General features: G+C 45.3%; 1 protein-coding gene across 2 annotated transcripts; it reads right to left on the reverse strand.

Annotated features, from left to right (window-relative positions):
- On the reverse strand, positions 1–26536 carry DRGX (dorsal root ganglia homeobox). Of its 2 annotated transcripts, none has more exons than XM_065551622.1 (7): positions 26400–26536; positions 25692–25786; positions 21701–21798; positions 21323–21424; positions 18678–18850; positions 18451–18563; positions 1–1644 (listed from the first exon to the last, which is right to left on the reverse strand). In XM_065551622.1, exons 2-7 carry the CDS (start codon positions 25747–25749, stop codon positions 1379–1381), a joined length of 810 nt encoding a protein of 269 aa, XP_065407694.1. In that variant the 5' UTR covers positions 25750–25786; positions 26400–26536; the 3' UTR covers positions 1–1378. The 2 variants fall into 2 exon arrangements, with proteins under 2 accessions (XP_065407694.1, XP_005307383.2); XM_005307326.4 differs by having other exon boundaries at positions 25716–25786; positions 26400–26531.

A 26536-nucleotide genomic window follows, 5' to 3' on the forward strand; every position in this document is an offset into this window, starting at 1 on the left:
CTTTCTTCCTCTTTATTAAAAATACAACACACAAGGAAGCATTTGCCCATTTGCAACTCCATTTGCCACCTTCTCTTTCCAAACACGTTTGCAAAATGGCATGGAATTGTCCTAGAACTTTTTCAAAGCTCAACAATCTCACCTAAAAAAAGCCTTTGAATTCCCAGAAATTACTGCCATCTCCAGTACAATGCTGACATTGCTGCTTGTGAGTTATTCATGCCGCCATGGTACTTCCAGCATTCCCTATAGTGGATACAGGAAGTACCACAAACAATGGAAAAAACATTAACATGGAGCCCGGCGCTGGGATTTCAATCACTAGCAGTTTCATTTTGCTGGTGATCACTGTATTCTGCTGAAACGCTCGATGGAAGTTTCACTCATTTTAGTACGATTGGAATGTGTTTGACTGTTTTCTGCTTTTCAGACCGAGGCTGGCTGGGACAGATTCAGTGAAAGTTGGTGACAGTGGAAAGTAGCAGGCAAAACTGGCATACAAAGCTCTCCTATGGGGTAGAGCTAAATGGGCCAGGGCAGACCCCAAATACACGGTGCCTCTGTGGCTTAGTTCCCCCATTGAACCAGAGGCAGCAGGAGCCACGCTGTGTGACAGCCCTGCAGCTCTGTGGTTTTGCCTGGCTTGTCCAAGAGCAGAGCTGGGGAGTCCCACTGCAAGGCACTGCACTAGTTAGCACTGCTGAGTCTCCCCATCAGCCTCCTGTGCCCAACTCCCTCCCCGCCAGAGGTGAAGGTGCGTGGCCAGTGGCAGTGATACGTGGCTTTCCACCCCCTGAGCTGTCTGTCTTTTTCTAGGCACCACCATTTTGAGAGGCAGATGCTCTGTGAGAGGCACCCAGGGAATTCCTGAGTGCTGCTACTCCTCTGGGAAGTGGGGGCTCGTCACGCAAAGGAAGCTCAGAGCCAGGTAAAGACCCGCCTGTCCCTGACTCCAAGCTGGGAAGGCCCAGGCTACCCCGAGGCACTGTCCCAAGCCAGGCCAAAGGTGTTTGGGGTCAATCCTGCTCCTCACGAAGCCAATGCCAGGGGGCATCGCTGAGTTCAGCAGGAGCAGGCCAGAGCCCTGGATGATTTGGTATCACTGGGATGCAAGGAGGCTAAAGATGGTATCACGGACGGTTCCAAACCCAGAAGGTGCCAGTAAATCAAAGGAATAAATCTACAGCGGCATCAGGAAAGCAGGGATGTGTGACGTGCAGCTGGAGTTCTCTCGTATTTGCTCTGGATCCTCAGGATCCATGGTGGCCTCATGGCATCTGGTCTGGAGGGGCCCATGTCACAGTCCATTACATGGCATTTCCCGAGGTTGAGGCCATGGGTTCGTTGCAAGGAGCTGGTGGGTGGGGATCATCCATCCTCATACACTCTTCTCCCCATCCATCTGTTCCTTGGCCGGAGACGACCTGTTATCCTGGCTGTTCTCCGGGCCAGGTTTGGCCGGGGGGGTGGGGCTGCTGCTGGTGGATGGCAGAAGGTTGGCGGACTGCAGCACGGCCTCTGAGTGTTCCCGCGCTTTCATGCGCAGTGCTGCCACGCTGGCTGTGCGGTTGCTTTGGCAGCCATAGGTGGGGAGGAAGGAGAGGCCCATGGGGTCTGGAACGCAGCAAGAGCACAGCGGGCTCCCTGGGGGAGGAAAGAGACAAGCCACTGTCAGCTTCTGATAATGTGGTGTCACAACCAGCGCCAAATCCCCAGCTGGCATAACCCCCACAGCACCATTGCCTTCAAAAGAGGCTCCCTTATTCACAGCAGCTGTGGATCTGGACCTTCACTGGGTCTAAAGCTACAATCAGCTTCATGATAACGTAGAGCTGGGAGGAAAATGGATTTTCCATTCCTGAAAAATGTCTAGCTTTTGAAAAAAATATTCGTCACCATTCAGGATGAAAACCCAGCATTTAGAAAATCCTGTTTCAGTTTTTGATCCTTTTAAAAAAAATGTATATAAAATAAATTACATTTTGAAACAGAAAAAGGTTGTGAAACAAAAAGTCAAAGCTTTTCTTTCCAGAAACGTCAAAATGTTCTTCCCCCCGATTCTTTTTCTAAACGAAATTTCATGGAAAGTGAGACAATGTCATGAAAAATTTTCATTTTAATCAAAATGTCATTTCCCATTGAAAAAACAGTCGACAAAAAAATTTCAACCAGCTCAAGTTGATGACCCAATTCGGGGCTGATTCCCAGCTGGTGTAAACCTCACCGTGCCATTGGCAGCAAGGGAGGTTCCCTGATCCACACCAGCTCGGAATCTGGCCCTTCCTTAGCTCTGAAGCTAAAAGTCTCCATGAACAATAAGGTGAATCCAACACCCTGAAGTTGGGATCCAAACTTTCTCCAAAACTGGAGAGAACAGATGCTTACATCTCAGGTATTATTTTGGCCTCTTTATAAGGCCTGATCCTTCCAAAAGTTGAGTGCACTCAATTGCTGTCAGTGGGCGTTGTGGATGCTCAGGTCCTTGCAGGATCAGGACCCATAAGAACCAGAATCTGCTGCCCTTATTCTGATTAGTACCTTGCTTCGCACGCTGCCCAGGGCAACTTGTAAAGTAAGTTATTAATCAATGTGACTGAGGGCAGCAGAATTTGGCCCATAGATAGAAGTTGGTCGAGCCGTTTAGAGTCATATGTGGTCTTCTTCCACAAATTCAGCACCAAGCCCCAAGGTGCAATTTGATGCTGCTGAATTCGTTTCCCTGTGCTTCATATGGGAGATCAACCCCAATACTGAGATCCTTAATACTGAGATCCCTGAAATGAAATTCTGAGCTCTACAGGCATCTTTGAACTTTAACCCTGGATATTTATTGTGCTAAATGGGTAGTCGCCTCAGCAAAAACAAAAAACAAAAACCACCCACCCAGAAACAGGAATAAGATTAAAGTGTAAAAGCACCCGCGCTCAAATGATGCCAGAGGCGTGTGCAAATCACCATCATTTCAATTTTGTGCTGTATTCGTCTTCAAACAAAGAGCCAGGCAATGCCTGGGAAATCCCCCTCTCTGTGTTTCATGAGTACTGCCCATGACCTTCCAAGCAAGACATTATTGCCAGTTATGAGAAGTGTCCGAGGGGCATATTGAACATGCTGCTTTGGTCAGGCCTGATCAGGGCAATTGCGCTAAAAGCATTACAGTTAGCGTTTAAGGCCAGAAGGGGCCATTAGATCAACTGTCTGACTGCCTGTATATCACAGGCCATTTACATTTCACCCAGTTACGCCTGTAGTGAGCCCAGTATCTTGTGTTTGACATTAAGAGCTGGACTCTAAACTAGCTAAACTGGTGGGAAATGTCCATGACTGGGATCAACTGCAGGAAACTGCAGATTGTGTGAGTGGGTTCATTAACCCCTTTGATCCTGGATCTATTCTTCTTTTCAGGAATGAGGGGGGAAATTATTGGCAGCTGGAGGGGGTCAGGAATTCCTGTGCCCTGGGGGAAGTGCAGATGCCAGAGCACTGGAGTGAGGGTGGAGTTGAAAACACAGGCGATAGGCAGAGAAAGGAAAAGTAGGAAAGGAAAGGGGCAGGCAGGGCTGTGGGGCAGGTATTAACTGCTTAACCCCGAGTAACACGCACCCATTAGCCTTGTTAGTCAATTACTGTGTCAATTACATCTATCTGTGTTGTAAGGATCATTTTGCTTCATTGCACCTGCCATCCCACAGGGCACTGCAAACTTTGCCATCTCTAGCAAGAAACCACTTGTTCCACCAGTTGATCTGCAGTCTCGTGAAATGCAGATGTTCTGCTACGCCACCCAGCAGTTCAGGGCAGGGAAGAATCCCACATCCACATGAAGGCGCAGGGGGAGTTAGGGAGATGGGATGGATGGAACGGAGCCATTCCTACTCTTCTAAAAAGTTCTGTGGGATCATTGATGAACTCAAGTGGTGAGGACCTTGGCTGTATGGCTCATCAAAAGGCAACACAGCACCCCCAGCCATAACACACAGCAACAAGCACTACTGACTGAATAGTTAGCACTACCTCCTAGGTTGTCCTTGACAAGGCCCCGCATCCAATTCTGATCCCACTTGTTCACACTTAGCTTAGGAGGGACAACAAGACACCAGATAGGGGAGTGGGTGTCTCTTGAAATACAAGGAGACTTGTTCCATACTAAAAACTTGGCTCCTTTGTAGCTAGATAGGCACCATGTTTGCCTTAACAGGCTGTACCCACACACTGAGGGGAGCCCTTGTGGCCAGGTTTTCCTGGGACAACATCTCTGGGGCAGAGGACGTGACTCCTGAGGGGGAGTGGAGGTCTGGGGAAGTGGTCTGAGGTTGCATACCTGGCTTTAGGGCCCGAGCCTGGAGTTCCATTAGCTGGTTGGGCTGGAGCTGCCCTCCCCCAGCAGGACTGAGAGACAAGGCAGGAGATAAAACAATAGGGAGAGTGTGGAGCATGGCTTTCTCCTCCCCACCCCAGTGCTAAAACCAGAAGGGAGAGTCCCCTCCTCTCCCTAGCCTGGGGTGCCCCCACTCCTTGGCTGGAGTGATGAGAACTCCCCCTTCTTGTTCAATTGACTTTAAACCCTGGGCGGTTCCCAGCCAGGCTCCTCCAGAGAGCCAGGACAGCAGGTGTGATGGGAAATGTAGTCCCTGCCGTTGGTCATATTTGTAATTCTAGATTCTTGTAAGGCCTGCTGGGAAATAGGAGGGGGAGCTTTGGAAGGAAGTAGGTTGTGCTGATGGACTCACCTGGCGGCTACGGGCCAGGAGTCCCATTGCATCAGTGCAGCTGTATTTTACTTTGGGAGGATTTGGGGGCAGATGAAGGCCAGTGGGGCCAGGGAGATATTTATTTACTGGCCTGGGACAAACTGAACGAAAGCCCCTCTCCCCTTTGTCCCCAGCTGGGCAATGTGTCTCTGCCTTTTCTAAGTTCCAGACAGTCCCGCCTTTTCTGTCTGCCTGCCCCATGCTGCCACTTTGCCCCTCAATGTCCTGGCAAGTGTGTGCTAAATAACCCATAGCAAGTGCTGTCTAACTCCCTCCCATTGTACCACTGAGCAAGCAGGAATCCCACCGGGGGGTGCGGGGTGGAATCCCCGTTAATGCCTCCTTGGGTCGTGTCTGAAAGGCATGGGGAGTTCAGGGACAACCTGAGGGCAGAGCCATGGCCCTTCCCCCTCTGCAGCGATGGCTGAGCTACAGTTCCAACATGCACTCCCCATGGGGAGCTTCACAGCCAGAATTCCTCCAAGGGACTCCAGCAGCCCCACAGCTCCTGTGTGCCCCCTTCAGTACTCAGGGCAGAATCCTACCCTCAGCCAATCCCCAGCAGGCAACGGCACGACAGACCACTACTGATGCAATGCAGCGTCTGCGTCTGATCTTTCCAAGCCAAGGACTTGCGTTAATTTCAGCAGTTAATATCCAAGTTAAATGGCTCATGACAGAGTGATGGATTTTATAACCTCCATGAAGCAGGTATTCTTCATATTACAGAGCTAATCTCAGTGCTACTTGGTCAACATGAATCTAGACAGTTGTTTGTTTTCTGGACATTAGCAAAACTTCCCAGGGACAGTTATTGGATATTAGTTATTCGTAGGAAGGCTTCTTGAGAAAATGCTTTCTGAAAAGTCAGGAGGAAGTGTGGAGAGTTTATTAATATAACTGAGCTGTCTTTTTAACCCCTGCAATTCTCCTAGACACAGAGCTTACGATTGGTGAAGTAACACTTCTGCCGTGCCTTATTTCCAAATTAATCCCACTGTGCTTGCAAGTGTTACTAAGGGCTAGTCTACACTAGAAGCGCAACAGCAGCGCAGCTTCACCAATGCAGCTGCGCTGCTGTAGCACATCTGGTGAAGACGCTCTATCCCGACCAGAGAGCTCTCCTGTCAGCATGTTAAAACCACCTCCAGGAGAGGTGATGGCATGTCAGTGGGAGCAGTCCACACCTGCGCTGGGGTCAGTGTAATTTACGTCACTCAGGGGGCAGCTTATTCACACCCATTCATCCGACGAAGTGGGTATTCACTTATGCTCCAATACGTCTGTTAGTCTATAAGGTGCCACAGGACTCTTTGTCACTTTTTACAGATCCAGACTAACATGGCTACCCCTCTGATATAAGATATACCGACATAAGTGGTAGTGTGTACGAGCCCTAACCCATTGCACAAACCCCAGATCCTAAACCTCCCAAACTGGCATTCACAATCCAAACCTGCAGATGTTGCTGTCTCTAGTGGGCTGAATATCTCTACCTTGAGGGTGTTTGATATCGGACACTAAATTTGGTAGAGACAAGGTGTGTGATCACAAAGATCACACTAGATCTGATCTCTCAGTTCTCATCCTCAAAGGAAACCTGCACAACACCTCCAGAAGATGAGCCTGGGAGCTTAAATGCATAACTTAGCTAGACACTAAAAATCATGGACTGAATAGAAACACTGGATTTATGGCTCATTACAATAATCTATAACCCACTAACCCCTTCTGCCCCCAGCTTTTTTTTTCTCCTCCCCCCTCCCTGTGACTAGAGAGGTGTTAACTGGCCACTTCACCTTGAATGGTCCCTTGAAATATGTGTTAATTACTTATGCTAAACAATCTGTTCCAACTTGTATTTAGCTGGGACACTCTGAGTACATTTCCCAAACCTGAAGAAGAGCTCTGTGTAAGCTTGAAGCTTTTGTCTCTTCACCAACAGAAGTTGGTCCGATAAAAGATATTATGACAGCCAGCTTGTCTCTCTAATATCCTGGGACTAACATGGCTACAACAACACAGCATACTGAATGTTGTGGCTTTCAAATTTAAATAACAAGGTGAAGTTTTGAGCACATGAAAAAGGGGATTTATAACAAAATCTGCACAGTATATAACATGAAGTATAATTTTTTCTACCCACAAACAAATACATCAGTACGCTTATGCTCACTGAAATGCAGCCATCTCTGGGGTGAAATGCAGCAACGGTTTAACAGCACAGAGCAGCATATCATGACAGTTTAGGAAAGGAAGCAGGACTATGATGTTCTACAATAAAAAAACAGGATTAGGTTTTTCCAGGCTTTTAAGAAATGTTGCTGCTTTTTCTCACTATGAAAAAGAAACAGATAGGGAAAGAAAATATCCAAAAATTAGATCTCAAAATGAGATCTGATCCAAAGCTCAGCAGGGACTATCATTCATTTGTTTATATGTACTGCACCTAGTAAAATGGGAACCAATCCAGATGTGGCGACTGCCAGCAGATTCTACCACAATATCAATGCTAATATTCAGCAGTTCTTTTAAAAATCCAGATAGTAATGCTGTGTTATTTCTGTCACTGTCATTATTTCCCACTGGCCATCAAGTGCTGTAACATTGTGATTTAGGGCATGTCTACGCTACAAAGTTAAGTGGACGTAATGCAGCTTACGTCAACCTAACTATATAAGTGTACACATAACAGTGTTCCTTCTGCTGCTGTAACTCGCTTGCTATGCCAGCCTAGTAAACCCACCTCGACAAGAGGCGTAAGGCTTAGGTCGACACAGTCTGTATAGACACTGTGTTACTTGCATCGCCTGTTGGCTGTCAGGGTGGCTGACAGCCAGAGTGGTGAAATTGACAAGAATGTCAATTTCACTACTGGTAGGCTCCCTGTTTTGAAATTGAGGTGGGAGCGGGTGTTCCAGCTCTGAGCCCAGCAGTGCTGACAGTTGCAGTCTTGCTGCCTGGCACTGAGAGCGCAGGCTGGGGCCTCCCTGCAGAGCTCTCAACTAGAGCCCAGCTGCTGCCCAGCCTCTCAGCTCCCCCCTCCACAGGGAGTTCACTCTCACAGGGAGTTGAGAGCCTGGGCGGCAGGTAGGCTCCAGCTGGGAGCTCCCTCCCATGGGGACTGGGGAACTGAGATCATGGGCTGTGGCCAAGCTGGGAGCTCTCAGACCCCCATGCTGCCCCTCTGAAGTCACTGCAAGCACTCCTGGTGAGGATGCACACCACCAACTGAAGGAGGGTAGTGTGGACACAAAAAAACTGCAGTAATTACTGCGGTAGCTGAATTGTGTAGTGAATTGGGAACATAGGTCGACTTAATTGTGTAGCGTAGACATGACCTTAGTCACAGAGCACCTGACACTGCCTACATTGGAATCAATAGCAAAACTCCCACTGACTTCCGTGGCAGCAGGATTAGGTCCCGAACCGAGAGAGGGAAAAGTCCTGCTGTTTCATCAAGTTCAGCACCCAACTCAGCTAGTCATTTTTTGCAACCTTTTTGTGAGAATAGTCGACCTCCCGACACGGCCACTCAGAGTCCTTTGGAAGGGAAGGAAGTGGGCCCAGGTAACACAAAAGCGAGGCTAGCATTAATTTGGCCAGCTGTATGGGAGGAGAGGGGAGGTAGAAATTAGTATCTCCCCTTCTGAGGCCACCCTGGCTGAGTTCAGATGAGTGTGAATAGACTCAATCGAATAAGAATAATTTTTGCTCTATGGTTAGCAAGGGATAAAATATTTATCAGTTTTCAATACCAATCTAGGTTCTTTGCTTAATAATTAGATCTGCTATTACCCAGTGGCTTTCTGCAGTCGAATGCAGTTGAGCTACCCCCGGTGAACACATGGATACCCCCATCAATAATTCATCCATGAACTGCTTGCCTAATTTTCTTTGCCACTAAAATGCCTGTATGACGGTGGGTCAAATTCCATTCTCAGTTATCCTGTATAAATCCAGAATAACTCAATTTAAACTAGTGTCGTTGCTCCAGGGTCATGCTGGTGTAAATGAAAGCAGGAACTGGCCCTTCATTACAATACACAGTAGCAAGTCATGTGAAGGCAGATTTGATTCTAACTTCACCTGTGTAAATGGGCAGTAAGAGCAATGGAGTCAGTGGAGCTATATCGGAATAAAGCAGCATAAGTGAGTTTGGAATCGGTTCCCATGCCTTCTACATGCTTGTCAGTGGGCCTATGGTGGAAAAGCGCATTGACTTCACTGGTATATGCATCCACGCTTGCCAGGGAAGAACTTGGCCCATTATCTCATTGCAATAGCCTGGGAGTGCATGCAACACTACTGGAAAATAAACAGTTGTTCTTAATTACCGAGGGTACATCTACACAGCAAACAAGCAGCCATAGCTGGCCCGGGTCTGGGCTCGGGTTATTGGGCTGTAAAATTGCTGTGTAGAGGTTTGGGCTCCAGGACCCTGTGAGGAGGGGAGTGTCGCAGAGCCGGGGCGGTAGCCCAATCCTGAACATCTACACAGCAATTTTTAGCCCCACAGCCTGACACCTGTGAGCCTGAGTCAGCTGATCCGGGCCAGCCGCGGCCATGCCACGGATCTTTTATTCCAATGTAGATGTACCCTTAGTGCCTGATCCACCTTCCACTGAAATCGATGAGAGTTACTCCATTGATTTCAAAGGGAGTTGGATCAGGTTGCTCAAGTACCGCATGTGAACTGTTTTAGTTCAAGAACTCTCTGCCTCCTGTATACTAAATTAAAATACACAATTAGGTTTCCATTAAGTTACAGCAAATTCTGCTGAATTGATCGAAGCCTCCTTGCATTCCTATATGACATCATGCTTTAAAGGCTCAGCCTGAACATAAATATTTAATGTAATAAATACAGTCTGAAATATTTGATCCACTTGGCAGTTTAATTGATCTACTACAGAGACTGACAGGAAAAATTAAATTAATTCTGTCTTGTCTCTGCCAACAGCACATTTTAATTGTAAAGGTACTTGAACTACAATTTGGGTTACACACAGAACCCTTTGGCCCAGGCTGTGTTGTTTTAATGTTCAGAGTCAGCATAGGAAAATGGAAGTGGAGTGGCGCATATATTGATTTAGGAATATTCAAAAATATATATCGGGTATATATGATTTTAGCTCAACAGTTTCAGAAATTCAATAGATCTTCTTCTTGAAAGCCAAAAACCAATTCTCCTCCTCTCACAAACTCTGTGTGGGGGTGAAAATCTTAGCTGGAACCTGAAATTGTAGGAAATGGAGTATCTATCTACCTTCTGCTCCTTTTAAATCCTCATTTAAAATCCTGGGCTGTGGCACGCCACTAAATGCTGTTTAATTTACAGTAAAGGGGTGGGGGTGGGGGTAGAGTTTTTTCTTTATAATATTCAGCTGGGTTTTTTTTCAACTTGTTTGCACCCACATGAACCCCACACAGTAAAATTGCCTTTACCAGGGATGTATGGCCAGCCAATACCCAGAATACATTAAATTGCTATTGAGATTTGATTCAAAGGGGGCCTAACGCAGTGTTCCATGATTACTACAAACAGCCAATGTACCTAGTTGCACTCAGGACTGATCAGTGGGAGGGTAAAAGTGGCCTTTTGCTAACTTTGTAGCTCCTTCAGCCTAGAGCTGGTAAGGGCCCACCTGGCCCCCGTGTAACTTAGAGCAGCTTCACACCTGCTATAAATTCACATTCCCAAATTGCCCTAGTGTAGGGGAATGTCACCCACATCTCTTTTCCTCCAGCCACGCCCTCTGCATTGGAGGCTGGGAAAGGGTGGTACAGAACAGGCTACGCTGGCTCTAATAGTCTAATGCCACCACGATTTCAGATCAGCCAGGTTTGCCACTGGAGCAGCGCAAAGCAGGCAAAACAGGGCTGAGGTGGTGGCCCGGTTAATTCAATGCGAGCTTTGGCTGGCATACAATACAGCTTTGGGTCCAGGGTATTTCACGTTACATGAATTGTACTCACCCGTTTTACATTAAAGGGAAGCTCATTTTTCCATTATTCCTGTTATTAGGGCAGTATGTGTGGTGCACTAAGCATTGCCCACACACGTGAGACGAGACAATCCCAGCTCCAAGGAGTCCGTATCCAGCCTCTATGTGCTGTTAGTGCAATTCCAAAAATAATTTAGGAACCTGCGGCCAGATTCTGCCTTTGGCTGCATGGGCAGGGAAGCCCACAAGGGCAGGGCATGTGTATCTGAGAGCAACAATAATTCTTAGAAACAACCAGAATTTAGCACCTCCCCCCCCACCTTTTCCCTAAGCATCTTCAAGTCCTCTCCAAACAGGTACAATCCTTCGCTTTGTGGATGTGTGCCACCCTGTGTGAGGTCAGAGTGAACACCTGCACCAGTAAGTATCGGTCTCACCACCAAGGGTTGGCAGGATTCAATCCTCCCACCATCACTGTCATCCCCCATGAAGAAAGCCATGCCACAAAGGGCCTGATCCTTCTTCCCACTGAAATCAACAGCAAAACTTCCATCTACCTCATTCTATCTTAGCTACTTATCTGGCCCCCATTACCTTGGTATCTGAGCACCTAACACTCTCTAATGTATTTATCCTTGCAACATCCCTGTGAGGTAGGGCAGTGCTAGCATACCCTTTGTACACAGGGAGCTGAGGCACTGAGAGACCAAGTGACTGTCCAAGAGCTCCCACAGGGAATCCGTTGGAGATCAGAGAACTGAGCCCAGGTCGGCACTCTGACAACTGCACCAGCCCTTCCCCCATAAGGCAGCAGCGCTTTTACCTCTCTGCACGAGATAAGCCAGGATTTGAACCTGTGTTCACCTGTGCACAAAGCAGCAGCTTTTCCACCTTACCAGATCACTGCATTGGGTTAGCAGAAGGAGATCCAGACAGATTAAATGAGTTGCCCAAGGTCCCACACCGAGGAAAGCACTTAAGCACGTAATTAAGTGCTTTCCTGAAGCAGGGTCCAAATTGCGACAGAGCCAGGGAAGAGTACCTGGGAGTCCTGATTCCCAGTCCCCTATTTTTTACACTAGATAACATTTCTTTCATCTTGTAAACACCTGTTCAAGCATAACTCAGGACCGTGCATGTTTCATTCCCAGTCTCTCTCTACTGAAGTGACGTTTGACAAATTCTCCTCATCTGTCCATAATAAAAATTTAAGCACAGCGGAGCTACATTTCTAGCCCGTTTACTGGACATTACACAATTAATCCTCCATAATGCTCCCAGCTGCAAGCACAGCAGCAAACCAACCATGAAAGACCCTAATCAATGTTGCTTTGGATTAGCCGCTTTGGTATATAACGTGAAATGCTGGTTCTCTATCCATGGCGTGGGGCTGCTAGGAAAACAGAGCCAGCTCTCACTCGCACGGGATGGAGCTGGGAGTGAATTATGAAAGTAATTCCCTGGCAAGTGTAATTATTTTTCTCCACATATGCTGCACTATGTATCGCAGGTTCTCAGGAAGTTTCAGCTGAATCTAACGGACGCGCTTTTGGCCTCAGCCGCAAGAATAGCAGAGCACTTCCGCTAAGAACGGAGATTCTTGTTTACACGCATTAATAACCTCTTCTCCATTAATGAATTGCATTCATACTGTCATCCATTAAGGAGGTGCTCTGAGGTCTCTCCATTTAGAACACTAGCTTCTCCTGATGACTATTGTTATGCAGCCCATAAATAAAGCTAGTATTTCCCCTTCATATTTGAGGCTCTGCAATTAAATCTGCTAAATGGACTGCATAGGCCTGGTTTACGGTAAGTGATTTATCTTGGAACATAGGGGAAACATAGGAATTGCTATAGTGGACCAGTGCAGTGGTCCTGTCCAACTAGTCCAATTTCTGATGGTGCCCAACCCCTGATGCTTTGATGGACTAAAACAAGCTATTTCCAATCCCCAGGAACTTAGTGGATGACTAGTATCCTGAAACATGAGGCTTCATATTTCACATAAAGGCTGATCCCATTTATGAATGCAATGGTGATTCTTCAACTGATAAACCGTATCATCTTGATTAATAGATTTATCAATTCCAAGGCCAGAAGGGACCATCGTGTTCATCTAGTCTGACCCCGTGTCTAACACAGACCAGAGAACTGCCCCACAATAAGTCCTAGAGCAGAGCTTTTAGAAAAACATCCAGTCTTGATTTAAAGATTGTCAGAGATGGAGAATCCACCACGATCCTTGGTCAAGTGTTCAAATGATTAATTACTCTCACCTTTAAAAATGTGAACTTTTTTTCCAGTCTGCATTTGTCTAGCTTCAACTTCCAGCAATTGGAGTGTGTTAGATCTTTCTCTGCTAGATTGACAAGCCCACTATCAAATGTTTGTTCCCAAATGTATAGCTCTCGTGGTGGCTTGATGATGACTGTCTCAATACAGTATTTGATGGGATAAACACCTAGGAGGGAGAGGAATTGTCCCAGATGATAGAAGGGGTTAATGGGATACAATTAATATGGGGAGAATATAGGCTGAAAATCAAGAAAACTTCCTGATGACAAGATGAGCTACTCTGTGGAATAGTCTGTGTTCTGCACCATGATTCTCTGATGTTATAGTACCAATGGCCTGTTTCCTTCCTGGATGGCCTTAGAGTGGGAATACTCCCTTTGGAACAGATCTGAATTCCTGAACCAGCAGAGGTCTGGAGGCATGGGGCTTTTTTCCTGAGAGACCAGGGTTGACTTTGCTTTGCTCTACAGCAACATTTCCTAGTCTGTCGGAAATAGCACTCGCTGTGCTCAGGCCAGGGCCACCCGGGGGGAAAGAGGGGGGCAAGTGGGGCAATTTGCCCCAGGCCCCGGGGCCCACAGGGGCCCCCACGAGAATATAGTATTCTATAATATTGCAACTTTTTTTATAGAAGGGGCCCCCAAAATTGCTTTGCCCCAGGCCCCCTGATCCTCTGGGTGGCCCTGGCTCGGGCCAGAGTTGCAAAGCTGTGCTGAGTGAATAGTAATCTCTGAGGATGAAGCTCATCTTGAATCCCTGCACAATACGAGGCTAGTCCTAAATCTCTTGTCTCAACTGGGTTGCCTTCCCCTAGGAAGGCCCCATCCTACCGTGGTTTGTATCACAAGGTGTCAGATCCAGATGGCATTTGTGGATGGCTTTGGACAACTTGGGCCAGGTGATCCAAAACTGAGAGGAGAAAACGTTTTGGTTTCTTCACACAGGCTACCCCTAGTTGTAGAGCTTTCAGGTGATGGAATGAAAATGAGCCTTGGGGGGTAGAATAATGGTTAACTAGGCGAATCATCATCATTTATTATTAGCAGCATTAATTTTTAATTGTCTTCCTCTAAAACATCCATTGAATATTGTCCACTGATACCGGCCTGTTGCTGAACTAGATGGCTCAGTGGTCCAATACAGTCCAGCAAATCCTTTTTCTCATTAGGAACTGTAAAATAACCTAAACTTTCCAGTAATGTTTGGTTCACTGGGCATGCACCACTCATCTGTGAGTCACTGCTTGCCAGGCAGGCTGCTTTCACTGTCTTATCAAGGAACACATTAGCAGGGGCTGTTCTCCCAATCATGGGCATGCACAGCCCTTGCTGCCATTCACAGGACCCACCACAGATGGATCCAGAGACACCGGTAACATTGTTCTGGGGAGATTCATGCTGGATGGTGTATGACTATGGAAAAGGCACCTTGATTCTGGGGGGCCTGTTTTACCTCCACAGGATATAAATACTTCTGCTGACTCAAAAGCTGTCACTCATGGCCAGCATGACAGAGATCCTAAGAGTTTTAGGTCACCTGACTCCTGCACTTTGCAAAAATGCTTCAGATCTTCCCTGCAAAGTTAGACTCTCCTTAATTCTCCCCTTTCCTCCCCTCCCCATTCCTCAAAGAAAAAATGGAAGGCCTGATTCTGCCATTGTTACTCACCCAGACTGGCATCTTACACCCCTCATTGATGTTGACAGAACTACTTGCAAGATAAGGTCCTACTCAGTGTGAGTAACTGTGGCAGAATCCAGCCCTGATTCCTCTTGCAAAGTGATTCTAAAAGCAGTTTCTAGCCATGTAGGCCACTTCAATCATCTCCAAAGATAAAAATGTAATATCTACCCAGGGGATTGAAATATCTACAAAGTAATATCTACCCAGGGGTTGGATTTTCCCCTACTTCCCCACTGTCCTGGTTACAAATTAACTCCCAAACCAATGTAAGTTACTCATAGTTTGTGGGGCACAGGACGAGAGGGACAAACCAAGCCTCTGGCTGGTTGAATTCAACAAGATGTAAAAATGATTTACAGACTTTCTTAAACACTGTGTCTCTCTCCCCTTTCCTTACTTCCCCTCCAAACTGACATCTGGGGTTTGGTTCTGCTTTCACACTGGTGTAAATCAGGAGTAATTCAGTAGCATTCCACTAGTGAAAAGCTAGCATAACTGAGATCAGGATGAGGCTCATTGCTATTTTGCCCAGTAGTTCTAACCCAACACCGTTTGACCATGAAACTAATTTACCAGCTGAGGACTCAATCCTGCAAATATTGAGCTTCTGTTGATGTAAATAGGAGGTTTATCAATTATGCAACTGAAATCTGCAGTGTGGTCAGAAACCAGCATTTTACCCAACATAGCTAAGTCCTAATAATGAGGATGTCCACCTAAAAACTGGTGATATGATATGGTCCAAGATTTGCAAACCTATGTCCTGAATCAAGAAACAATTTAAAGTCACAGACTCATCAATTTTTAAGGCTACAACGGACCATTATGATCTTCTAGTCTGACCTCCTGAATAACAGAAGCTAGACAATCTCATCCAGTAAACACAGGCTTATGTCCCATTGAGCTCAATGGGAGTTAAGCACATGCTGAAGTGTTTTCCTGACTCAGGGATCTAGTGAGCTGGGAAAGTGTAAGCAAATTTGCTCCCACAAAAATCCAGAGTCAATAAAAATTCAGCTTGGCTTCCGTGCTGCAGATCATGTCCTGAAAGGCCAGTGGACTGGGGTTTGTTTGGGATCACACAGCACAAACAAGGGGAAGAAGTTTGTTAAATTGGCCCCAAACCTTTTGTTACTCAAGTCCTTCCTGCCTGTTCAGACATGCCTGCTTTGAGATTTGCTTTATGACTAATCCTACCAGGTAAGTCTGTCTGCCTTTCATCACATCCATTGTCTTTTTAATGCACCCATCATCACAGCATTTAGATGCCCTGCACACCCGTTAAGAAAGGCTGAGATGGATGCACATGTTGAACCACCAACCTGTGCATAATTTTCTTAATCCTGTTGCTTTATCTCCAGGGCCACTTCTGCAGTCACTGATCTTTGAGGAGTCCTTGTGGCACCTTAAGAGACTAACACATTTATTTGGGTATAAGCTTTTGTGGGCTAAAACCCACTTTTAGCCCATGAAAGCTTATGCCCAAATAAATGTGTTAGTCTCTAAGGTGCCACAAGAACTCCTCATTGTTTTTGCTGATACAGACTAACACGGCTACCCCTCTGAAACCTGATCTTTGAGAGAGGCCTTTGCAGAGATGCAGGTGGCAAAACTTGGTCTCATCCTATCTCCAGTAATATGATGTGCCATAGCAGATGCTGACCAACCCCACTCTCTAGGAGTCTCTCCTTACTCTTTGCCAACTGACACTCCCATGGAGATCACAGCAGATATCTTAGGTCAGGGAGAGAGCTGTGTTCTTCTCTGAGAGACACCTTTGTTGTGTACCACTTCCAGGTGCTCCCCTACCTGCACAGCCCCTCCCCACGCCATGTGGATTGCAGTCAGTGCTGCAGAGAAAGGGAACACGCTGGAGGTGGGAAGGAGCAGTGTCGGGGAAAGGTGACGATGTTTTGCATGTGATCACCATAAAGGGGATGCTACAATTATTTTCCAAGGGCTAGAAATCAACCCTACCACATCAAACAACAATAACCAACTCCCATACACATACAATAGAATACAATGCTCCCCGAAAGGTAACTGTACAAAAATGTATCCTATGCTCAAAGCAGCATCTCAGGTCACTAGTTCATCTCTGTGACTGGCAATGTCGTGACATACCAGGCAGAACAGACCCTTCCTAGCCCCCCACTACAGACAGATATGCAAATCCACCCTGGATTTCTTAAGTAACGCCATTCTGCAGTAGCCCAGAGCTCCTAGCCATGCTCAGGACTTTCCCCTGTGCACGGCAGTAAATATTAGCCATGCGTCTGAGCCATTAAATCTGGGTCTGGGTGCAAACTTCTCCAAAGTTTGTGCAGGAAGGGAATGCTCGGCTACCTAGCTTTAGTTCTGACCTGCCTCAATTCAAAGCACGTATTTGGAGCCAAATTCAGGGAGCCAGTCCCCAACCGGAGTAGCTGACTGTATATTCTGTGTCTCCGCAGGAAACTAGGGAAAAGGAATCCTCCTGCCTGGAGGCCCTGGTACTGCTCCAGGGAGGCTGTTTCAGCCCAAGGGATGAAGCCAACCTCCACAGCCCCAACCCGCTACTGCTGCCGAGGATTTGTGCAGAAGATCTGTGTAGCATCAGATCGTCTAACTTTTTATGTCCTCCTGCCCAATTCCTGAGAACTGCCATGCCAGCCGCCTCTCTGGAGCTGGGGTCTGGTCCAGGGCACACCCTGTGCGACTCCTCCCAGATCCAGTCCATGGCCCTTTGTTCACCAGAACTACACTGGCTTCATGACTAGTGTGGATTCTGCAGCTGTAGAAGCAATGGCTGGATTTGTCCCCGAATGCCAGACTCAGCATCAGCAAATATTAACCTGCTTTAAAATTCACCAAAATACATTTATTGAAATGATAACACTTGCTACCAGCCCAAGTGGCATGAACACAAACCAAGAGAGTATTCTGAAGGGGACAAGGTTCAGTTTTTACTCCCAGGATATGCACTTAAACTCTCGGTAACTTTCCTCATGAAATGTATTTAATACATAGATGCATGTGGCACAGAAATGTACCACTTTGTGCTTGGCAGTATTATGGGACTTCATGTTTTATAAATCTATAAATTGAATTCATCCTGGTTACACCCGTAGCCTTATAAATTGCTAGGCAAAGAACAGCTAATGGATCAGCTGGTAATTTATTTGTAGAAGATGCATACTGCGGCATTTTGGCAACACTAAGGGGCGTGGGTACGGAGTGTTCCCATCTCAATGCATGGACCTGAAGTAATGGGAAATTACCTTTGTATATCCTCACACACTGACGCTCAAGTAATGTAATTCTTTAGAGAGGTCCTGCCAGGCAGAAAGATAAAGATTGGGCTTTACACAGAGATCTGCTGCAAAAGCAACTGCACACAGAGAATGGGTGGGGCACTCAGTAATAGTGCCAGGGAATGCATAAAGCAAAAGGACATGTAGAACTAATTTATTAGTATAAATTTGAATCTAAAAAAATGCATGCAAAGTACATCTGAAAGGGCCAACTCTTGTTTGCCTTACTCCTATGAGTAAACTCACTGACTGCAATAGGACAAGCTGCTAGAGTAAAGAGAGCAGGCTTTGACTCAAAATCATGCAAAATATTCAGTTAAGGACCCAATACTGCACCTGTTCCTCCCCATCAAAGTCAGCGGGGTTAACCGCATGAGTGCAGAGAGTCAGGATTTGGCTTTTCATGGGAGCAAGCCCTTTAACCTGAAAAATCCACTTTTGTCTTTCACTCCACATTTAAACAAAGAGACTCTTTACCTTTCAGAGAAGCGACGTGTGATAAAGCTTGAGCATAGGTGGCTGTGTTGAGAAGAGTCCCAGGTAGACATGAGGGGAAGAAAGGCCCGGTGGGGCCAACTGATCGGCTTAGGCTGACAGAGAAGAGAAAGTAACTTAGAAAAACAGAATTGTTTGATTCAAGACATCAGTGAGTGTGTGTGTGTACGTTTAGAGAGAGAAATTACGAATGCATTCATTACCCTTACCTCTGCTGAATCTCTAGGCTCTCCTTCTTGTTCCTAGTTTGATCAACTGGAGAGGGGGAATTTAAGTTCCTCACTGGGGGTGCCACCTCAGTCATTGTTTCTTTAGAGCCTTCCTGGTCTGATGCGCCTCGTTCCGTCTTCCTCCATTTAGCCCTTCGATTTTGGAACCATACCTAAAAGAGGAGAGAAATCAATGATGAATGCCCTGTTTAACCAGACACGAAGCAATAAAGCTGCCTGTGAATTACTATTTCAGTAGAGACAGTTGTCTGAAGCTTGCCGAAAACTTTTCCTTTTCTCTTGTGGAACAATCAAGTGTGTCCTCAGGATTTTTGCTAAGCCCTTACAAGCACAGTTACTTCTGTCTCTGAAAACCAAACTGTGTTTAAAAACACTCAATAGGAATATTTTCTTCAATAGTAAGGCCCCAATCCAACACAGTGCCCCTACTGACCAACACCCATCAGCAAGTGCTTAACTTTAATTTCCATTGACTTATTTGGGACTTAAGCATGTAACTAAAATTAAGCGCATGCCAAAGTGTGGGATAGATGCACATAAGGACTTGTCTAAGTGCTTAGTTGATTTCAGACCTAAATCCTTACTAAGTTTCAGCTAGGATCAAAGAAGTCAGAAATGAAAAGGCCCATGAGAGGTCATTTTCTCCATCCAGTTTTTAGTGGTGGGATGTTGCCTACAGTATATTCTCTGGCATTGTTGCCTATAGTAAATGTCTCAAGGGATGGTAGATTATCTGTTAGATTCCAGTCTAACAGATCTCACTGTCTGAAACTTTTTCCTGACATTCAGCCTAAACATTCATGTTCTTAATTTCATTCCATTATTCCTAGTTCTCCCCCTCCCATCCCCATATCATTCTTCTTCCCCCCTTCAAATAGTTAGGCAGGTTGAAAATGCTGAAAACCCCCCTTGAGCCATGGGGCAGGCAATGCACCTCATGATCACCGAATGGCCAGCATTGTTATTATAATTATTATTCTCCTACAACTTCATTTTTATTTAGCTAGCTTTTAATTGCATGTATCAGCAAACGTTGAATAATGATTTTATCTATATTCTAAATTTAGGGCAGTTAAATGCAAAGCAAAATGCAGACACTTTCTTGCGTCTTAATTGAATGAAGGTCACAGCTATAACAACATTTAATTGAGCTATTTTTCATTATCATATTTTAATGACTTTGCACTGACAGTTGCCTGCTTCTGAGGAAAGAGCATGATGAAGTCGTTTATTTCCCTATTTAGTTATTGTTTGACAACATCATCTTCGATTAAGACTCTGCTTTATAGCACATTAATCATATTTGAATGAGCAAGGGGTATAAATGTAAACATATCTCCCATCCTCTGTGTTTCCCCATGTCCCTGCATGAAAGCAGACTAAACAAATGCTTGCATCTATTGTCTGTTTGCATAATAGCCAACAACAAGGCTAAACACCAGTCCTCAGCAATCTAATTGTCACCACCCCTATCTCACCCTTGCACCTTCCAGAGAGAAGTTATGATCTTCCACTTCTGAATGCTCGATAATTGTCCCATTTATCTCAATTTGCAGTTCAGTCTTTAGGCACCAATAGCCAAAATGGCATTATTTAAACAAAAAAGCAAAAAAAGACAGCACCTACAATGCACTGGCAAAAGGAGATTTTCATTTCCAAATAATAATCAGTTTAATTTGCCTGTATATGACCAATGATTCATGTTCAGATTTAATAATCAGGATCGCATAATCTGATTATAGGAGAAATAATTTGTTTACAATCCCCTATTTACTGCGGTGAATTCCATTATCGCTCTTCAGCCATTGGGTTTTAAGAGATACTAACATGACCCTAGGGAACAAAAGGCAAGCTATTATATTTCCTACAATTAGATCTTTGCATAGTCTTAACCCCGAGCACCTACTTTGGGGGGGAAAACAGCATGCAGAAAAGCTCCATAAATAAAATGAATACATAATTGTGCTCAAAGAATGGCTTGAAAACCAGCGGTGGATGCTTGCAAAGCTATATGCATCCATCTCATGCGACTGCAGGACTGCAGCTCTCAGCAGAGTTTGAAAACACTTAAATAAAGTTAATCTATGGATCTGGGGAATTTTTTTAAGAAGTGGTGTTTGTGGACCGTGCTAATTATGGGATCAAATTAAAGGTGTTTAAATAGTATTGCAAGCTTTTTAATCCACCTAAATGCAGCATTTTGAAAGTAGTGGAAGGGGAGGAAAGTTAAAGTAAGGGTTTCTATTCTGGCAACTGGACTCCTGCAATTGACTAGCCCCGTTGCTTGGTAGTGGTCATAGCTGCTTTGGAGAATCACGTCTCAGCTCTTTTTTTTATTTTTTCCAAAGCAAGGAAATGGATGTGCATTGATGTAATTTAGTACCTTAGAGACGCGGACAAATTAGTGTAGAACATTATCACTAGTTAATTATGAATGACCGATTAATCAACCTAATCTAATATTCCACATTATGTTGATGTTATTAAAGTGCATCATGAAAATGACAGATAGTCTTCATTTGCTTTCTTTGGCCAAATGTGCACTCTGCAATCATGATGTCAAAAGGGAAAAAAAAGTTTGCCAGTTTTAATATCAGAGTTAAATAATTCACCAGAATGTTTACCTGCACCCTGGCTTCTGTGAGGTTGATTTTCATGGCCAGCTCTTCTCTAGTGAACACATCGGGGTAGTGGGTTTGAGCAAAAACTGCTTCCAGTGCCTCCAGCTGGTTAAAGGACGAGAGGAAATATCTATCAAGAGGAGGGGTTTGGGTTTGCTGTCTGTCTGAGTTGCTGGGGTTTATCCACGCTGGTAGAGGGGGGATCTCTGGATGCTGTGTTCCCCACAGCACAGCCACAGGGCAGACTGAGCCAGGCCGGTCAGGCTGTATCTTGCGGGCTGTAGGCAGCAGGCTCTATCCGAGGGGCTTTCTGCGCTCTGCGGGGAGGGGCAGAGGTGAGCCTGCAGGGACAGGGAAGGGAAGGGAAGGAGGCGCCCGTACCTGCTGCAGGGTGAACGTGGTTCTGTTTCTGCGTTGTTTCCTGCGTAAGAAGCCATCGTCAAAGTCTCCCGTGGAGTGGCCTCCGAAGGGGGCAGAACCTATGGGGGCAAGGGACAGGGCAGTGCCTGAGGAATGCGTGGGGCTCTGCGTAGGTTCCTGCTGTGAACCCGGCATTGCCTACGCCCTGCAGCGCGCGGTTCCCCCTGACCAGTTCTCCCCTGTAGCCCGGACTCGGACCTCGGGGCGGTGTAAATCCGGAGTCACTCCACTGAAGTCACCCCGGATTCACATCAGTCTGGCTGAGATCTCCAGCGGGCCCTATGTCCACTTTACCTGTCCAATCCCCAAAATACAATAAAATGTTCCAAACTATAAATATCCCCTAAACCTCTCCATTTACCCAGCGCCAGGTGTCTGACTGCAAGGCGCAGAGGTGCTGGAAGCGGACACTCTGCTCTGAACTTCTGTTCCTGAGCGTGTGAGGGCCGTGGTGCAATCAATCCATTTCACAACAGGACTCTCCGCTGAAGTCAAGGGGCGCTGCTACGGAAACCCAGATGGCAGCACACGAGCCAGCCAGGGTGACCACTTTGGGCATAGCGAGAAGGAACGGAGGGTGCCTGCTTTCAGGCACTCAACTCCTTACATCTGTGTTCTGTGGTTTATGTCCCCTTATTGGATGGATGGATGGATGGATGGATGGATGGATGGAAGAAAGAAAGAAAGAAAGAAAGAAAGAAAGAAAGAAAGAAAGAAACCTATATTGAAGCGGTTTGGACGCAGAGGGGGACAGAATAGATGGTTATTGTTGTTCTGTAACTTGGGGCAGGTAGCTATTTAGGGTATTTACAAATACATATTAAGTCCGAACTCTATCAGCGCATCAGTTTCATTACGATTAAATTAACTTCTCGCATTATCAACTGCATATTATTTACCTGAAAGGCTCCAGCCTGACATATAAATGTGTATTCATTTCCTGATCAACCACAATGGCTATGATCTATAGTGTAAATAGAAGTAACCACTTATAGCATGAATCTGAATTAACAAGTGAACTTTTCACCTGACGGACTGCATTCATTCCCTTCGATAATTTATGCTAGCGATTCAGTGGTATGTGTTTCTAAAAGATCGGCGAAACAGGTGCATGCGTGCATAGCAGCTAACTCGTAAATATTCACATTCTGTCCATTCCCAATTATAAAAAGAATAAAACAAGAGCATGTTCCATACATTATGGATGATTGAATTGCAAATTTACCTTTTATAAACAAACCAGGTATTTTAAAAATTAGAATAGTATTTGAAAAGTCCCAGATCAGTGCATTTCTGTTTGTTAAACAGCAAAACTTATTTTGTTTGAATGTTTAGAAACACTCACCCGCAAGCACTCAAAGTCACCCTAGAGCTAATGCTTTGCTTACTAACCTCTACCCCCGAAAGTCGAATGATGTGTTGAACACAGGAGTTTATGGTTGTACAGCTCCTAGCACAATGGGCTCCTGGTCCATTATCTAGTCTCCTAGGCGCTACCGCACTAGAAATAAATTATAATAATAGGAATCCCAGCAGTCTATAGAAACTATGAAGAGCGAGAAAATGCACCCTTTACTGGCTGTGTGATACTGATCTTAGACAGACGTTGCATTAGGGCAATATGTAGTACTGTAAAATCAGCTCCTGTCCATTCTTATACAAGGGTTTTCTAACAGAAGCAATGACGGCCCTTTCATGTTTCAGATCAAACCCGGGTGTTAAACAGAGGAAATGCCCCTTTTGTTGAGGGCTGGCGGTAGGGAGACAAACAGTCTACATTTTAAATAATGCAGTCGCCCTCACTTCAAGGATAACCTTTTTTGTGTTTATGGCCCACGGAGTTAGTACTATTTAAATCTGGTTTTTATACTTCTTTTCCTTTCCCTTCAGTAACAACAAAGGAGCAATCAAGAGTTATTTGATCAGATGGCCCCTTTCCCTGCGAAATGTTTCTTTTCTGCTATTTTATGCATATTTTACACACGGTATTGTTCTGAATGGTACTTGTTCAGAATTCACTAAACAAATTATTTAAAAATAATACGACTAATTAGTTGAATGGCATGTTGGTATTATATGCACTACATGTAATGAGTTGCATGTTGAATACCTGTATCCGGCATGTCTTTAGGGTTCTGTATTATATGTCATCTGGCACGTGTAAATTGATAAGGAGCTGTTATAATGTGCGATAAGGAGGTGTTTTCATCTATCCTGGGCGTGCATTTTGCATGTGTATTAATTGTGGAAATAAGAATTAACTCATAAACTAATCTTTAGATACTTATAGAAAGTGGATTTTGACCCGGGGAATGCTCTGAAAGAGGATCTATTTAAAAAAATAATTCATAGATTAATAACCGGGGAGTATCGTGTCAGTTTCTCTACTGCACATACAGACCGAATCTGCATGTCAGCAAATCACGATGCATATTGTGTGGAAAGTTTCTCACTCCTTATGCACAGTGGCTAATAATTTAGTACCTCAACCAGTTTCCTAAGCAGAGATACTAAGTAGAGAAAAGTGAGTCATTCACTAATCGATTGTCATTTAAAACAAAAAACAAAAATAGTTATGACACTTTTGCGTGTGTGTGTGTGTGTGGGGGGGTACTAGAGGAGCATTTTGAGCTTTAAAAAAAGAGAGTTTAACTTAAATTGCCAAAATATTTTCCCCAAGTTGTTTTTGTTTTTTTTTTAAATCACATCCTGGGAAAACTCACAAAGAAAGAATTTATTTTTGAGGCTGTTCCGTAGGAGAGGTGCTGGTAGCCTTAATTCCAGCCCATATGCTAAGCTTCTGCTTCTTCGTCTAAAGTGAAAACAACTTTCAGGTGTCATTTTCAGGAAGGGGGTTGACAAGATCGGCTTCAGGCTGATCTCTGAACACACCACGGTCGCTTTTGAATGTGTCATTTTTTAAAAAGTCACAGCGTGTCTGTTTTTGAGCAATAAACTACATGAACAAATTGTCTGGCATGCAATGGGAGTTTGGGGGAAGCCCTGTATAAAGCCCTTGGTTAGCGCTGGTCCGGTTTAATAGCTGGAATAGAGGGGGTGCGTGTACAAAACTGGGCACATCAAAGCTCGGGTGAAGAGATGGGGTATTTTCTGTCCGCTGAAATCCCTGACTCTCGGTGTTTGCAGGCTAGTTCTGTAAGTGGCTGAAAGGGGGGGAAATCCCCTGTGCTGGGTGGAAATGTGTCAGCTGGGTAGGAACCCTCCACTGGTTATTTAATCATCGGGAGCACATGCAGAGGACAATGGGAGAGTCAGCCCCACACGGGTTTTCCGCTCCGAAAATGAACTTTACATGAGTTGAATCTGGTTTTATTCCTAGCCTCTGACCAGGCAAGAGGCGCTCCTTCAGCCTCGGCCCGGGTGACAGGGCAGATCTGATACCGGGATTACAGTGGAATCGCAATTGCTGCAATAACCATAATAAAAAAAAAGCCCATTTAAAGTCCTCTCCTTTCTAGCCGCTCCGCAGCACGTTTGTAAAATAGCATTAAAGATTTATGCGGCCCCTTTGGCTACAAGGGGGGGAGGGGTCCTGAAAGTGTCCCGATTACAGCCGTGAAACCAACATCTGTGCTGGTAGGGGAGGAAAGCATTTCCTTCGTAGCCTGGGGCTGATCTGTGGGCTCTCTATCCACAGAGGGGAGGCAGGTGGCAAAATGTCATGGGGGGGAGGAGGGAACACAACAAAAACAAGGCACTTCCAACATAAATCAAATTAAAAAAATACCCCCTCCCCCCCATCCCTGCCTCCATCCTGAGGCTGGAGGAAACACCAAGGGGTGCTATTATATTTCCTCTTCGGGTAACGCTGAGCTTTTCTGCTGTTTCCCGATGGAAGGGGAAATCAAGGAAGAAATGGCAAAATCTGCAAGGTTCACGGGGGTTCACTGCCCAGACCCACCCCCGCCCAAAGTGAAACTTCGGTACTTACACGAATTTGTGCCACAACACTCACCCTCTAACTGCGGGGGACAGTGGAAGTAAAACATTGCCAGGAGCAAGGCAAAGGACGGCGGCTGTCCAGAGCTGCGAAACAAACACCAAAGAGTCATTCTCCTGATCGGAGTAATACGGATTTGCCCACCAAAAAATCAGCCAACCCCCTACCCCCCCCACACACAAAACAACTACAAACCCCAGCGGCGAGATTTCATCAGGCGGCAAATAATTATTAATGAACAGACAATAAACTGAGCGCTCCTATAGAAACTTAGTGGTGAGTCCTCACCCCATCTCAACAGTATCAGAAAATAATCGCCTCCAATACTGTATACAGTGATCTTAAAAGAAGAAGAGTTCATTGCTGGTGGACAGCATTCAGAACCAACAAAAGTTTCTAAATTCTCTCTCTCTCTCTTCACAAATAAAACACATACACAAAGGAGAACTACCTAGAAATACTAATGGATTGATTTTTTAAAAAAGTTATTTTCCAATCTAAACTATTCTGACCCAAGTAAATAGCAGCAGTAAAACCTTCCATTACTGTAAAGGCTGTCTTCATTTCAAATGATCCAATCCACTGGAAGCTGCGTTCAGTTTGGGCACCAGTTTCCTTTTAAGCAAAATAACTCTTAAAATGTACATAGCGTGACATCCCAAATCCGTAATGTAAATAATAAGAAAAAAAATTCCATACCTAAAACAAACAGAGGTAAAAATCAGCAGTGAGATTTGGGGTGATTTTAATTGGAATAAGATGCTGTGAGTTGTTGGCTGCAGAGACAGAAGGGCTCTGCGGAGTTCTGGAAGTGGCCAGATGTCTTTATATCTGTC

The sequence above is a fragment of the Chrysemys picta genome, chromosome 7 (genome assembly GCF_011386835.1).
Source record: "Chrysemys picta bellii isolate R12L10 chromosome 7, ASM1138683v2, whole genome shotgun sequence".
NCBI classification, from domain to species: Eukaryota; Metazoa; Chordata; order Testudines; family Emydidae; genus Chrysemys; species Chrysemys picta.